The 16803-nt window shown below is 40.4% G+C and overlaps 1 protein-coding gene across 4 annotated transcripts in view; it reads right to left on the bottom strand.

Annotated features, from left to right (window-relative positions):
• DYM (dymeclin) overlaps positions 1-16803 on the bottom strand; it is a 151996-nt gene that overhangs the window by 70519 nt on the left and 64674 nt on the right. For all 4 annotated transcript variants that reach the window (XM_065745241.1, XM_065745239.1, XM_065745242.1 and 1 more), the window contains exons 11-13: positions 13738-13863; positions 6476-6589; positions 5049-5143 (exon numbers count right to left, since the gene is read on the bottom strand). In XM_065745241.1, coding sequence (XP_065601313.1) covers positions 5049-5143; positions 6476-6589; positions 13738-13863 — 335 coding nt within the window. The remainder of the gene's footprint in view (positions 1-5048; positions 5144-6475; positions 6590-13737; positions 13864-16803) is intronic.

Genomic DNA, 16803 nt, shown 5'->3' with positions numbered 1-16803 from the left:
AGACATGTCCTGCTGTTGCACAGTGTTTTGCCTTCTTTGTAGAAGATGGGCTACCTGAAGAAACAGTGTCTGTGCAACTCTAATGCCTGCTGCTCCTATGCAGAGATCGTGCCTGAAGAAAGGGTAGATTTGGAGTAAAGATAAAGCCACACAAACAAGCAAAGCAAAAACAAAGAAAAAAACCCACAATCCCAACCTCCAAACCCACATCAACGCAACTCACTGCTAAGGAACTAATCACAGCATGACACTCTTCTGATAGTACTTTTTTTTTGCTTTAGAAATCAAGTTGTGAAGTCAGGAGAGACTTCAGTTTTCCCCCAAAGCCAAAAAGACTGACAGCTCTGTGTGCAGACCTGATTAACAGACACACTACAAACATCACCATTCTGCCATGAGAAGCCATTAATTTTCTCTTTGCCCCTAATTTATAACTGATGATCTGAGGGAAAGCAGAGGCAAGTAACACGCCCTCTTCAAAGCAATATAATGTGACAGCTGACAATGCTACCAATTAATCTGATTGCATACAGCCTACAAAAAGGTGGGCATGAAAAATACTCACTGAGAGGTCTAGCACAAAGGTACGTCATGCTATGAAGATGGTAAAGGAAACACTGAAAGAAAAAATTAACCACTCTAATATGGAACACTGTAAGCTACAGAGAATCTGAATTTACAAACCCAGCTCATATTTATATTGCAATCAGACTCACTCTTGGGCAACCAGTGATAGGATAGAGACAGGACGAGAGGTGATGGCCTCGGGTTGTGCCAGGGGAGGGTCAGGCTGGGTATTAGGAACAATTTCTTCTTAAAAAGAGTGTTACAGCACTGGAACAGGCTGCCAGGGAGGTGGTGGGGTCTGTGTCCCTGGAGGTGTTTAAGGAACATTTAGATGTGGTACTGAGGGACATGGTAGTGGGCAATATTGGTGGTAGGTGGACGGTTGGCCTAGATGACCTTCGAGGTCTTTTCCAACCTTGGTGATCCCATGATTCTACAAATTGGAATGATTCAAAGTCATCAAGATGGAAGAAAGTTCACAGCAAACACTTCTGAAATCCCCCTGTTAATCTGAAGTTACTGCTGCGATCACAGAAGGTATTACAGGACTCTGACAACTTCACTCTAAGCAATGAGGGCCTTCATGAAAAACTGGCTGATAAACCTGAAATCACTGGAGTCTCAATGTGCATTACTGCATATTTATATCTGTAGCTACATGGCTTCATATGCAGTAATATAAATGCAGTGATATAAATATGCAGACACGTGCACCTACTGTTAAAATCCACCGACTTCTTCAGGAATAAATCATATTAGAAGAGCACTGCTGTGGGAAATACATCTTGCACTCATTTCATATGCATTCCTCTTTTTGCAGCACCAACTCTAGTACAGTTTTTTTTTCTCATCCAGAATGAAATTTGATGATTGATACTACCTGCAATCTCAGAATAAAACATCATTATTTGAGTTGGAAGGGACCTTTAAAGGTCATGGGGCCCAGCTCCTAATTATTACCAAACACTGTATATGTAATACAACAATTTATTGAAATTCAGGTATTGTATTTCCCGATTACACTCCAGTAAAAAACATCTCCGAGCTGAAAAGGCACAGTTTCAAGTAACACCATGCACTTTTCTTCTTAAAGGACCTGATTATGGAGCACCATCTGCCATGTCTCCAAGATGGCCAAAGAGATAACAACACACAACAGATAAAATTGTGCTATCTTTTGATATTTCTTTTCATTTCCTGAAGATATCCAATCATAGCAGCTCACACAGGTAAATGACTGCTGTGAGAGAGTGAGAAAAAAGGGAAAACAAGCCCCATAAATTCATTTAATGCTCAGTGTGCATGCCTAATTAGCGAGGTATATGGCAACCTCTAGTGGTCCTGCTTAGAAACCTCTATATCTGTGCAGAAAGCAGCATACACTCCTACAGATGAATGTAGGAGTGGGGAAATGTGGGAAAAATTTAAAAAAAATAAAAAATGGTTACTGACATAACCAGTCTTTTTATGCCAGTAAGTTCCAAGAATGACACAGTGATGGGATGTCAAAGTACTGCTGATCAGGGAAAGGACCTCTCCTTCCTCGTTGTGTGATGGACAGAGCAGAGTAAAAGCTGACCTGCTCAACAAAACAACCAAAGGAAAACCCTGTCCTCCCTGCAGGTCTATCACTCTCCCCTGGCTGTGCTTTGTTGCTCCTCTGGCACTCCAATCATTTGTGACAGTAACATCTTCAATACAGATTCATTTTTTTTCTCTTTGAAGCCTAAAGATACAATTTAAAGACACCACAAATATTGGCATTTACAAACAGGATAGACACAGTGCGGCACAGCATGCTTGGCACTACACTGATAAAATACCTCTGTGTAATTAACAACAGATCAGTAGTAACAGTGGGCAGAGAGGAAGGACTTCACTGTACAACACAACATCGCGGCAATTTACAGGAAAAGATATCCAGCCTGAAATGAATGCTGCCCTGCTTCTTGTCATAAAGCATCTCTGACATCTGTTTTACTTTCCAGCAGATGCTGGTGATAAATTCACACACATCTGTCCACTCTCGTGCCTGCTGGAATGTGTAACGGATTACCCAACATGATGGAGCTGGATTTTGCTGAGCTCCTACGCACACTGCATCGAATATTCTCCGCTACTTCCTTCAAAGAAATCATCTTCAGAATTTAAAACAACTGCAACTTCTGCTCAGAAAAGGATTAGGAAAAAGCTTGGACAGATGGAGTTACTTGTCACATGAAGAAAGGAACTGCTAGAGCAGCTATTGAGGCTCCAGTGATGACTGCCCATTCAGTTACACTGATAAACAGATTTTAAGTTGTGTTATATCCTAAAATACATACATCCCAAAATACCCATTGTTAAAGTACTGTTGTTGCAGGCTCTTCCTTCACTGAATGACCTTTTCCATCCAGGATGCTGTGGTTTATTCTCTCAGAGATGTTTACACTCTGATGATAGAACCAGAACAATGATCTGAAGTATATAATGCTTTGGGATCACAGAGCAGGTTGGGTCCTTCAGTGATGGCAACATTTAAGAAGTGACTAGAATAGTGAATAAGGGTGGTCTTGATGTTCCCTAGAAGTCCCTTCCAACCCCTACAGTTCTGTAGTTCTGTAAGGTAGAAAAGGAAGAAGAATATATGCCTCAAAATATCAATCTTCAATGAAATGTATGCACTGATAAATACTTACTCCTATTGATTTTAATGCATTTTTATACTAGGGTCTTTTGATGTCTAAGCACTTACTGTGACAAATCAGATCATAACCTTTGAGGCCATTTTTTGCCTGTTTTCCAGACATACAGCTTTCTAACTGCAGATCTTGTGTGAATTATAATGAAAAACTGAGCAAAAGAAATCAGCCCTCCTCTTCTTATTCTGGTTATGTTTCAAATTTAATCTCCTTCATTCCAATTCCTGCTGCACAGTAATACGGAGCATCCAGCTACAAAAAGGCAGAATGGTGTGGCATGTCACTGAACTACATGATAATTAATGCTATATTGTACATGATATACACCATACTGCCTTTCTAGTTGGTTTCTTCAGTTGATGAGTATGTCCATTTTCTGTACCTGTCCTTACATTACTCCAGCACTATTTACAGAACAGCCAACCCTGATGGCAGCCAGCAGCTGCTGTGCCAGACAACACCAGAACTGTGCCTTCCACATATATTTTAGCACAACTCTTTCACAAGCAGCAATGCTGCAGCCATATTTCAACTATGCATGTTCAGACAGATGATGAATAGGGCTCACCAACTTCATGGCAGGTTGTTGAGATGTTGCATACGAGGAGTGCAAGAGAATTTCATCAGGTTACACATCTTCCTGGGGTCACGGACTGGAGTCAGACATCAAGGTCAATGTGCCCCAGAGATGTATTGAGAAGCGGTGCAAAGTTCATGGGAAGAGCAATGATTTCAGAGGCCAACGTTTGCAAGTGCTTGGAAAGCTCAAACTCCACCCTTATGATTTGAGAATTTAGGAGTGCAGGTATATAAGGCAATGTCTGGGATATGTAGCAGGAAAACAGCTTAAGTTCATGTTCTGAGCCCTCACTGTCCCTGTGTGTGTCAAACAAGGAAAAGATGATGCAAGCATTCGTGCTGACGAGTAGCTGATACTTTCAGAAACAAGCATTTCCTCAAGTGAAGGGACTAGGAGAGAATTAAATCCAAACTAGCAAAGATTTAAGAATGAGCTGTGTTTTCTGTCAACCAAGTGCTTTGCAAAGCGTACAGGCATGCAGTTATTTACTTATTTCTGGCACACTGTCTGCACTGACAGGCACTAAAGGAGTTTACTCCAGATTGCATTCATAAGGACCTTCCCAATTTCCCCTGGAGCACGGAGCAGGGCTGGCTGCCAGAATGAGCAGGATGCCCCATGTGAGTTACCTCCCTTCACAAGTGGTCTGGAGCACAGCAAAAATTGGAAGAACCAACTCCAGGACCTCCTTCCCCAGCTATGGCCCTGCTCTGGAATCAGAGCACATGAAAAGTATCACGTAAGGTTTACTGCCCATATTTACAGCACCCACCACAAAATAATCACTACATTCTGTCTGACTTAAGAAATAAATCTTCTGTCAAATGTGCAGGAAGAAGTAAAGCAAGTTGAAAATCCAGTTTGCATAGCCCTTGACTGCCAGCAGAGAGCATTCCTATGATGTGATGCATGACTAAAAGAAGTGTAACTTATAGAAATTCGTGAAAACCTTCAAGCTTAAAGGCTGCTTCTGAGCTCTGTGTTATGAGAAACACAAGAAGAGGTTCTCAGGTAGATATTCATATTTTTGTGCATTCAGAACAGACCCAAATAAAAAGAAAATAAAATTAATTCTGCTGTTCTTCAGTTATCGTTATTATTTCAGCTACTAAGTTCACCAGCATTATGGAATAAAAAATTCAAGTCCCTCTGCTTCTGAGATCCAGCAAGGTTTAAGGAGAAGTTTAAGGAGAACTCTACTTCAGAAGTTTTGTATTTACCTGATGATTCTCTGCGCAGCGTACTGATGCAGTGAGCGGAACTGTGCTGACATATTGGCCAGGGCTGCCAGGCAATTTGTGTGCAGGTATTTGTCCTGTGAGAAAGAAAGGAAAAAAAACATCTCAAACTGTCCTTTTTGTATGCAGTGACATCTGTTGCAGGAAACCACTCGGAGGACTGACGTCCGTTGTTTTAAAGGCCATGGTCAAAAGCTCACAGGAGAACTACAAACTGCATACACACAGTGATGTTTTGAATATTTTTCTTTATACTACATATATTTCTATAATGCTTAAAGGAGTGATTTGACACATTTCAGGGTGTACATACAGATCTACATGTGTATGCCTTCATATCTTCAGCAAATTCATTTTCAGAACATCACAGGGGTAATAAATACTGAAATAAATTCTTCTCTTCCTTTATCTCTCTCCATTCTGTAATCTTATCTTTACATTTCCTGCTTCATAACTCATTTCTCTCAAAATATTCCACGTATCCTATTATACTACTCCTATTACTAAATATTACTATGTGATACTATTACTGTGCAATATTACTACTACAACTATTACTCCTTAATACTTGATTTTTCTGTTCCTATTTTAGCATCTCAGAAGCCATTTGTCCAGAGGAGGATTAAAGTGATGGCCCTATCAAAGCCAAGGGTTTTCACAGAACCCAACATCAGAGCCCTCAGTCAGATGGGAACTGTCACTACTAACAGATCTTGGATGCAGGCAAGTAAACATGGATTGGACCATTACTCAAAAAGGAAAAAATAAATAAATCTTAAATCCACATATGACTTGCTGTGGTACTATTAATAACATATTACTATTCACTATATACAAATTTGGCAAGAACTCATACATTGTTTTGAGCCATCAGTATGACCAGCCCATAAACATCAGTGTTTAATTACACCTACGAGATTTATTTTCCCTACTATGATCTAAAATATAGATTTACACTTGAGTGCAACGGATTCCAGATACTACAGTCAAAATGCCCTACTGGCCCAGTGGCTGCCCTACGTTGTAAGAACACTGACCACAAATAGAACTGAACTTCCCACTAATGAGTAATGGAGTAGATGCAAACAACTTGTAAGCAATCATTTCTTCTCATTAGCCAAAGGATTTTTTTTCTTCTCATCTGACAAACAGTTCTGTACCTAACTTCTTAGAGAATCCTACTCAATGAACTGAATGATAATATAGAAAATGTCCTACACGTTCAGAGCCACCTAACACTATCCTTAGTTAATAAAGCTGTTCTTCCCATTTCCTTCCCTCCAACAACTTCTCATGCCAACTGGCTGCATGAGAAAGAAGAGATATCCCACACCCTGCTTGAGACTGAAATCATGCTGTTGAACTTAGAAACCCTTACTGCTTACCCAAGCATTCCTTGTAACTCTTACCCTTGTCCGTGTCATGTTGTACTGGATGGTTCTTATCACAACGAGTATCAGGAGACTCCCAAGTGAGATCTCTGTTAGGACACGCTCAGCGTACCAAGTGATATTTTTCAATATCTGAAAAGAAGAAAAAAGCTGTTCAGCATCTAGGTCTGAATAAGAACCCCAAAATGCCTCCAGACTCTCATATTTCTTAACATTGGTAGATTAACTTTCAGCCTTAAATGTGACAACATCTATTACAAACTAAAATAATAATTAAACCAAAACAAAACAAAACAGCACCAAAAATGAAACACAAAGACCTCTGCAGTGTTACCATCTAGTCAACCGCATCAACTTTACCAGAAGATATTACACACTAAGTGTAGAAACATTTAAATTCATCCGTTCCATCATTTCTATGCCATCCATCTCCTATACTTCTTGATCTTACCTTCTACATTTCAAAGTCCCCACTTCTGCCCTGGCCACTGTGTGATTTTTCCAGTTCCATCCCATTTTCCCTCATTACAACCGGGGCAGGCAGCAGCTTGCACAAGCTCTCAATTAGCAGCAGTACAGATGCAATGAAGGAGTCAGAGCAGAACGATGGTTTAACATTTGGCTTCACTCTGATGGCTTCCAAAGAGGGAAGGTCTTTTCCCTTAACCTAGCTGATAACCTGGTCAAAGCTTCAGACCTTTCTGTGCTTTTCACTACCAAAGTTTACTGCTATTTAAGAGCTTATTGCAAGAGGAGAATTTATACAGTCTAATTCTTCAGCAACCAAACTGGAGTAGTATTGTAAGCACATACAGAAAATATTCTGCCTTCAAGAAGTGGTAAAAAATAACAAATGGCAAATACTCTAAAAACACAGAGAGGTTCTCCTATGAACTTTGGATTATTCTGGGTCAAACCATATTTTTACTCAGCAAGGACTATGACACATGGAGCTGTCATCCTGCAAAGCTTTTATCTTTGACATTTTAAGTATGTTTCACTGAAGCTCTGTGTTTAATAAAAAATAAATGCACCTCAAAAATCTAAACCTCACTGTTCAGTTTCATTAACTGTTGTCAAAATGTTACATGAAAACATTTCTGGCTGTGTTCCTCCTTCCCATCTCGTTTGGATGACTGAAAAGAATGGCTGCCCTTCATCCTGTATCATTTGGCTTGCAGAATTCCCTCTTCCTCCCACTAATCAATAAGCTTGTGCAGAAAAACCTCTACATTGTATAGAGAGGATGGAGACGTAGCAACAAACCAAATAAGCATTTGGAAATACTTTGAGAATCTCAAGCCTCATCCAGCTACCTAGAAAATCTCAGTCAGTTAATCCACACGGGATCCTCAATTCACTACATCACCATATTCTGCACAGTCTTCAGCAGAGTATCTGCAGCAAAATCTGGGCATCTTCCACTGTATCAGTCCTTAGTTGCCTGGTGCAGAACTCTTCCACTACAACTAAACACTGCCAGAGAAATTATCAAGAGAAATACTTGCTAAACATTAACTGTAGGTCAGGTTTGACGCAATCGCTTGGTTGTGTGTCACTGAAAGACACAGAACTGACGTCCAAAAAGGTCATCCCAAATTGCTCATTTCCACAGTAGCATATGTGTCATCCACAGTTCTCTGTGTTATATATATTTAAGGAAAATGAACGCTGTCCAGGGCAGTTACAGAGAGGTTAACATGTGGTTATTCTGCTGCTTCTCAAGGTCTTGAAGACCTTGTGTCTTCTTGGCTACTGACAGTATTTCCCCCTTCCTCTGAATACTTCTCCTACTAACAGCCAATGCACAAGCAACCTTATATCAACAGCAGCATGTGAAGCATATAAATCTTTATTCCCTTCCCTATCTTTGAGAACAAAAGAGGAGACTCAGAGTTGTCCCACTGATCCAGCTCCTCCTACCCAGCCCAGAGCCTCGATCTGCTCAAACCTTTATATTCAAAACCTTTATATTCAGCTGGTGCATTTACAAAGGGCTGTATTTCAGCAAGGAACAAACAAATGCAAAGGTGTTTTACTGAGGACTCAAAGAGTGGACATACAGGAGCCTATAAACAGACAATACTCTTACCTGTGAAACCCAAATCATCAGTTATTAACGCTGGCTGTTGTTTCCCTGCAGTATTACACATACTGAACACACTTAAATACTGATTTGGTTTGTTTTAAAACTATTATGGAAGTTATGAATCACAGAACTGTATGAGAACTGGAGAGAGAAATGAGTGATCCCATATTATTGCCAAAACAAGATTGGTCTTCACAGCCTGCAGTAAAAGTTTTTGTTTACTCCTGTTGTAAATGACTCAAGCAACCCACCTTCCAGCAGGCAGGCTATCCCAGAGCTGATACCACTCAGTACTTCAAGTCATTTGCCTTGGTTTTCAGTTCACCTCCCTTGCCACCTTCATCCCACCACCATTTGCTGATACTTGACTAAGAGAAGATTTACACTGGCTAGCTGGGCCACATTCCTCCATTTGTTGCGCCGGGGAAGATTTAGATTAGGCCTGAGGAAACATTTTTCCTCTGAAAGAGTGGTCAGGCACTGGGATGGCCTGCCTAGGGAGGTGGTGGAGGCACCATCCCTAGTGCTGTTCAAGAAGCGTTTAAATGAGGTGCTAAAGGATTTGATTTAGTAGTTGGGTAGGGATAGTGATAGGAGGATGGTTGGACTAGATGATCTTGTAGGTCCTTTCCAACCTAATGTACCTATGAACCTACTATTCTCATTTGGGGTCAACATGCAACATAACTTGTTGCATAATGCATTTTCATTAAGTTTTGCAGGTGCTTTTATTAAAGCATGTACTGTATCCGTAGTCAAAATTATGACCTGCTGTGTGTGTCCCAGTGTCTCTATAAAGATCCAAATCATAGCAACTTCTGAATAACCATCAACGTTCTGGGCAGATTTGCAATCTATAAGCATCTCTCTCTATACCAATGAATGAGCCCTTTAACAAGTAACAAAAACAGAACTGAAGCTTAATGCACTGCACTTGAAAACCTTCAAGGATACTTTATTCTTCCTTTACTTAATTCCCCTGTAATCAAAACTCAGAACTGCCAGATAACAGCATTTAACAGGGACTACATTAAAACATTATTCTAAAACAATGTCAGACTCATAATCCACATCTTTATGAGGAGCTAAGGGACTAATTAATGTAACACATCAAAATACTTCAGTTAATATACCTGCATCCAAACAGACAGGCAAAGACCCACTGACTCACCTGACAATTTTAACGACTCGCTGAAGTAAAAATAAAACCAACAAATCCTAGCTCTTGTGAACGTGGTTACCAATCTTCTGCTACTGAAAAAGTAAAACTGAGTGTGCACAGCTGAGATTCACATCGTGCAAAAGGAAGCTCTCGTTCTCCCTTTTTAGTCAACTTGTTGATCTTGGTTCCTTCTCCACCAATGTGCCTTGGTTCTGAGTGCTTTGGTGGGCATGGCTCAAGGTTGGACTCTGTGATTCTGGAGATCTTTTCCAATCCTAATGATTTCACGATGCTGTGACTTCTCCCCAGGCTTCCTATGGTGAGTCTAGGATCTCTCCAACACAATCAGGCAGCAGAATGCTACTCAGCAATGTTGAATTGCAGCAAAGATGTTTCACATTTCAAGCAGGATGTATTTGACAGTATGCATTTTGCGTAATTTATTTTCTAGTTGGCAGCCTTAATTCTTGCAATGTTTAATGCAGCCATGGAGTACATGCCTTCCACTAAGCCCCATAAACTGAACAAATGATTTACACTGCAGTCAATGAAGCCTGATAAATCATCAGTGCTATGCTTTCATTGAGGATCGAAGAGGCACTTCCAAACACCATAGGAATAGAAGTTCTTCTAATTGAGAATTAAGAGTTTAGAGTACGACTGTTCTGTGTCACACTCTCTACATACATACTCACAGCCACAATCGCTGCGTGTAATTCTACTCCTGTTTTGATACCACCTTCTGCCCTTGGATCCCAAAGAAGAACGTCACAGGTTGCCTTTGCTCTAAGGAATATCCTTCATTATTGGCTGGGATACCATCCTCCCATCTCTCTCTTCCACAAAGCAATCTCACTCATGCCTTTAAATGCATTTTTATAAGTTCCAGCACATTCACAGCATCCCCAGGCAGCATGTCCCATTGCATCACTGGTACTCACTGGCTCTGGGAGTACTGCATTTCCCTCAGCACTGTGTAAGATTCTTCTGACAGTTATACTAAATACTCAAGACATAATTGCATGCATGCTTTACCAAAACCCAAGAAGAAAAAAAAATTGAATAGTACAGTCCTTATTCTAGACTTGGGTAGTAATTTCATAGAACAAAAGTAAATCAAAAGCAACTGGTTTCAGAAGCATGAAATGTGAAAGTGTTTTAAATTTCAAAATCATCCACATGAAAACAATGACATGCTTTAAACAATCTCATTGGTTTGCAAGACAGAAAACACAGAGGTTCTGATTAAATGCTCTGTGGAACACCGTGTAGAAAACACAGACCTGAAGAGCAGGGAACTCAAGCCTCCACATCCTGAGCACTGAGATTCTTGGTTTCCCATTGATTTATCTGAGCACAGATAGGTTGTGCTTTTCAGTCTGTCACTATTTACTACAGCACAAAGTATTGTGGTAGTGATACAGGTTGCTGTATAGTATAGTATATCAAGTATAGTGCAAAATTATTGCGACATCTGATCCTTTTTTATCTACAGTTTCATAAATCAAGAAAGAAAAATCACCAACATGCATCCCTTTTGGGGAATTCCTGTGTTTACTCATTTTCTCTGTTATTATTAATGAAAGAAATGGAGCTCTCCGTGGTTCCAGGGCCCCAACCACATGAAGCCATGGTGGGACTGATGGTTTGGATCGTGGTTTCCAACAGTTAAGACCACATTCAATTTAAAGAAAAATGCTTCAGCACTCAAAAAGAATTTCTGTGGTTTCCTGAGCTCTTTACTAGCTTGTATAATCACAAGACTTATAAAATCGGGCTTACTAGAATTAATCTTAGAAATCAATGAATAAATGTGGGTGAAAGGAAAATACCTTATAAAGGTTTTTATAAGAACATTACACGGGATACACAGCAGCAGAGAGAAAACCAGGCTGACCTAAAATACATCAGCTTCTCTTTTCATTCTTCAGGCAAGTGATGCAAAAAAAATCCTGCTCTAGTTATTAACATTTGAGCAATCTTTGCAGCAAGTAAGTGTTCATTCCACTTCTGAAACTGATGTTCACACTTGACAATAGTACATATATGCATTCCCAGTTCCATTCATAATGTTTTCTTCTTTATAATAGCCCCTCAGACTTGACGAGATGTGGAGTTAATCTTTAGGAAAGCCTGAGACTAAACACTTCCATTGCACTGCACTTTCTGAGTAGTGACTCTACTAACACCTGGAAGCAAAGAATTTACATCAGTTCAGAGGATGGGTAAGGGGAACTGATGCATCAGTATGATTTTGTGTCCCTTTCCTACAGACAAAGCAAAGCTCTAACTACCAATCCCACTACCAATATATCCATTCACCAACAAGGGAACTTCTTAAAAGCTTGACAAAACGTGCTTCTTTTTTATATCTATCGATAAAGCGATCGTTATAATTGTAGTCAACAACTCCCATTTATATCACAGCTGATTTAGGTGACAGTGAATACATGAGGGGAAACCATCTCTTTCTCTTTAGCATGGGGCAGGGAAAAACCCTTCAAATTCACTAAGCCAAGCATCAGCGTGGCAGAACAGCATTCTGATTTGCCTTGAAGTACTTTTACGGGCCCTTCCAACCTAAGCCATTTTATCACTCATTCCATGACTCTATGAAGTATACTCTCTCCTTTGGCATGAAGCATATCCAATCAAACAAAGAACAGTGACAAAAGGTGAGAAAAACCGTATTAAGAAATAGAGAAGAACCAGAGGAAGAATTAAGGTTATTCCACATCTGCCCTCAGCAGTGTCATAGTGCTCCATTTATGCCCAAAGTTTCCATTTTCACACCTTAATACAGAGTAGGGTAACAAAGAAGCTCACATAAACAAAAACACAGACTCCACCAATTCACAGCCACCTCTCACCAATCTGCAGAACTAGCACCTGGCACGACTGCTGAAAGGATGCCTCTCAGAAGGCATATGGAGGGAGTAGTAGAGAGAAACAGCCACAGAATATGAGAGAAGCAGTCAGATTCTGAAGTAAAACAGATTAAATAGAAAATAAAATACGAAAAGGCCAAGGCAGGGCTGAGCAAATCAGTGCAGGGTAAAAGGAACCAGATAGTTTTGTAATTAAAATGGAAGTAGTAAAATAACATCCACATTACACTACAAATACATTGGCAGGGTTAGTGGTGATGGCAAGCATAAACTGGACAGGGACACCAGATTTCAAGTTCTCATTCCACAGCTGGATCCTCATTAACAACATTAGGAAAATCTTTCACTTTACTTATCCAGCAAGGAATTTTTGTCAGACTGCATGTAAACCAACTATAAGAAATGAAGGACAATGGGAAAACAGACTGAGGCAGGAGTGGGATTGCCTGCTGTACCCTAAACCCTCACCAAGTTCCATTTATGACATACAGGCTATATGAAGGTCTGACATTTCAGAACATACACATTATTAAGGTCTGATCATTTGGCACTAAGACAAAACACTAATTACCTCCCAGTCAGGCTGGAACTTTACTTGAGAAAGAAGTTCTCTTCAGACACATGGACAGTTGTTTCCAGCTTTTTGCATTTCACTGATTTTACATAACCCCAAAAAAGAGTTTCCATGTCCCAGTAAAAAAATAAAATAAAAATAAAAATCAGTGCAGACATCTGCATTATCATAGCATTAGAAGCTGGGAACCAGAACGTTATTATTCAAGGTCTTCTCCAGCACAGATGGTCAAGGCCCATCACAGAGAGTCAAAGTTTGGATGATATTATATGGACAACATAAAATAGATATTAATCTAGCAGGAAGACAGAAAACAAATGCCAAGTAAGGAAGCAACAGTTTGGAAAATAAACCTCCAACTAAGACCTTCCCTCAGCTGCATCAAACTGGTTAAGCAAAGATTTTGAAGAGAAATATAAAAGCTTTCCTGTTTCCCTCTCCCTTCTATAACCCCTCTAGTCCCTCACTTTGCAGCCACCCTGGCGATCACTGCACATTTACATTTATAAATAAAGACTGGAGCAATTTTTAGGTCTCAAAGAGTTATTTACCAAAGCAGCAACTCACCACTTCATGAATGGATCGGTTGAAGCCATCATCCTCTGTGAGGATCAACAAAATGATGAGAGCCATGTAGACATGGTGTGAATTCCTTTCCTCAACGTGATATAGGATTTCGAGAATTGGCAGAACCTTTAGGGAAGGAGGAATGTGTGCATTAGAGGAGTCTTTCAAATAGCTCAGACAATAAAAAGAGGAGACTTCAAATCTCTCAACTGAACTATATCACAGTGATTTCTCCCTCTTGAAATAACCACTCCTAAGCAGTGACGTACAGCATTCAAACACCTTCTGTCTGCCTTTATACTGTCTCTGCAAGAAAGTCCATACAAATTTTCTCTTGTGGTGAGAGGAATTCCAATTCCTAATAAATTACATTTCCAGCCATAGCAGTTATCGTAGGCTCTGAAAGCTTGAGTTCCCTTATGGTCTATGGGAAAATAAGCAAGATCTTCAGCAGTGCAAGCAGGAAAACAGTTGTTTCTAACCACTTCTGCTAGCGTAGCTTGGTCTGAAATAACTTTCCCCATCAAACAGAGCCAGGCATACTGGAGTTGAGGTGACCTGAAATTCAGATCTCATTTTGGTGTGTGGAGATAATCCAGGCAAGAACCAGTTTGGGTTGGGTTACGACTAGCAAAGGCCTGTTTTTCCCATTTTAGACAATGCACAGCCAACGAGAACTGACGTTCTTCTGAGAGTTCAGCCCAAGGTCTTGCAACATTTCCACCAGGATGAACGGCTTCAGCCAAAGTCTTGCAGTAATAATGAAAACGAATTGCAACTGCAAGCATACCTGAATGCTAGGCTAAAGCTAATCCAGATGCAAACGTTGTCGTCTTACCAACTGGAAATTAGCTTTCCACTAGCTCAGTACGTGGCTTCCTCACACTGCAAAAATACCCTGGAAAAAGGAACCGGAGACAACTCCCAATTCCAAGATAGTGAATGAGATGCAGAATGGTGTCCAAGAAGATTCTAGACACCTACAGACTTCTGTTGTTCAAAACAAGTCCAGTGAAGCAGGATAAATCATGTGAAACCTATTCTGGTGCGAGGCCAGAGCGCTAAGCTCTGCATAAGCCTCTGAAGTTACCAGAATGTTCTATTCAGTCAACAAGTCCCAAAACAGTTGGAACATATTAAACACACAACACAGCTTCTATCAAAACTTACAAGGCTTAGCTAAGTGCTGCAGGCCACAGAACCTTCTGACATGATTTAGACAGAAACAAGGCAATATCACAGCAAAAGTAGAGAAAAATATATTCACACATCACAAACTTCCTTCCTTTACACATTCAAAGGATTCTTCCCAAGCATCTCTCTTCAGTTAAAACTGGAGGCAACGTTTTTGTGTTTTTTTGAATATAGGTCTTGAGAGTAAAGTTAAGGCCGTGTTTTCCTGGAGTATGTGTTTGCTGTGCAGCAAAACCACTTTTCTTTGGATGGAGTAGAATCACAGGATCGTGAAGGTTGGAGAAGACCTCCAAGATCCTCGAGGCCAACTCCAACCCACCCCCACCGTACCCACTGACCACGACACCAAGTGCCACATCTCCATAGTTCTTGAATGATTTCAGGGATGGGAACTCCACCACTCCCTGGGCAGCCTGTACCTGTGCATCACCACTTTTAGGAGAAGAAATTGTTCCTAATATCCAACCTGAACCTCCCCTCGTGCAACTTGAGGCCATTACCTCTCTTCCCATTGCTGTTACCCAGGGGAAGAGGCCGACCCCCACCTCGTTACAACCTCCTTTCAGGGAGTTGTAGGGACCTTCCTCTTCTCCAGACTGAACAATCCTACTCCCCTAAGCAGCTTCCCATAGAACTGTATTCCAGACCCTTCACAGCTGCGTTGAGAAGGGAAGAAAATGTCTCTCCATCAGTCCATTGCTCAAGCTATTCCCAAATGTAGTATTCTGATTTTATGGAGGTTTGTATTGCATAAGCTGTTTCTGAGCCCAAGCATTATGGTAAATTGTATATAGGATGAAACAATACACAAAAATAAGGGACGACTTCTCACATTCTAAATACTGGACCAAACTGAAGGAGGCGAACGGCCAACTACCTGCCTTTTCCAGGTGAAAGCCAAATAAATGCATCTAATTGCTGAAGTGTACGTTCCTTTAGGGAAAGTGATACTGTTCTGAAAACAATAAGTATTCAACAAGCTCTCAGTCATATGGTCTCATGTTTGGGTGGTGCTGAGTGGAGCCAGGTCTTGGACTTTATGATCCCTATGGATCACCTTCCAGCTTAGGATGTTCTATGATTCTATAAACACCATTTAAATAGAAAAGATTTAAGAGAGTTAAGATGCAAGATGAATTTAGAATTTTAGTTACACTAGAACTTTTCTAGACTTGTAAGCAAAATACACTTCTACACTTCTATGGTATAGACATTAAATCTCAAATCTTATGTCACACATATGCATTAAAACTTAATATCTATCCTCTTCTGCATGGGCATGGTGTAGTCAAGCACTGCACAGATCCTGTTTAGACATGCTTGGTGCAACTTCTTGCACTTCTGGTTAACAGAAAACTTCCATATCCCATTCTTCCAAACAGATGAGGGCTACATCAAGAAATACCCATGCAAATAAGTGTCATGCTTCTTGTTTGTTTGGTTCATTTGTTAATGAAAAATTACAATGATGCAACTCCTTATTCCAAGACTCTGATCTTATGAACATGCAGGCATAACCTCCAATGAATGACTTCTGAATGAAACTGCAAAAAAGCAAACAACAACCACTTCTTCTTGTTCTGCAGGCCCTTCAATTCAGTCATTTAACTATCATCACCGGGTAACTACTAACATGCTTCCACGAGGAGCAGCTTCTAACCAGTAAGACACAGCCACCATTACAAAGTTCTCCTTTTAACCCCCAAAGCAAGGGGCAGGTAAAAGCAGACACTGAACCTGTACGTGCTCCTGCCAACAAGAAAAGGCTCAATATTCCTCCCATCCACAAGCCATGCTACTCTGCTAACACAGAAATGAGTTAATTGTCCCTTATTTCATCAGTGCCATCATTTCCTGGAGTATCTTTGCAAG

The sequence above is a fragment of the Cyrtonyx montezumae genome, unplaced genomic scaffold (assembly GCF_038088225.1).
Source record: "Cyrtonyx montezumae isolate F1298 unplaced genomic scaffold, pur_monq_1.0 scaffold_34, whole genome shotgun sequence".
Classification (NCBI taxonomy): domain Eukaryota; kingdom Metazoa; phylum Chordata; class Aves; order Galliformes; family Odontophoridae; genus Cyrtonyx; species Cyrtonyx montezumae.
Note: the sequence above shows the minus strand (reverse complement) of the source record. Positions and strands in the feature narration are given on the sequence as shown.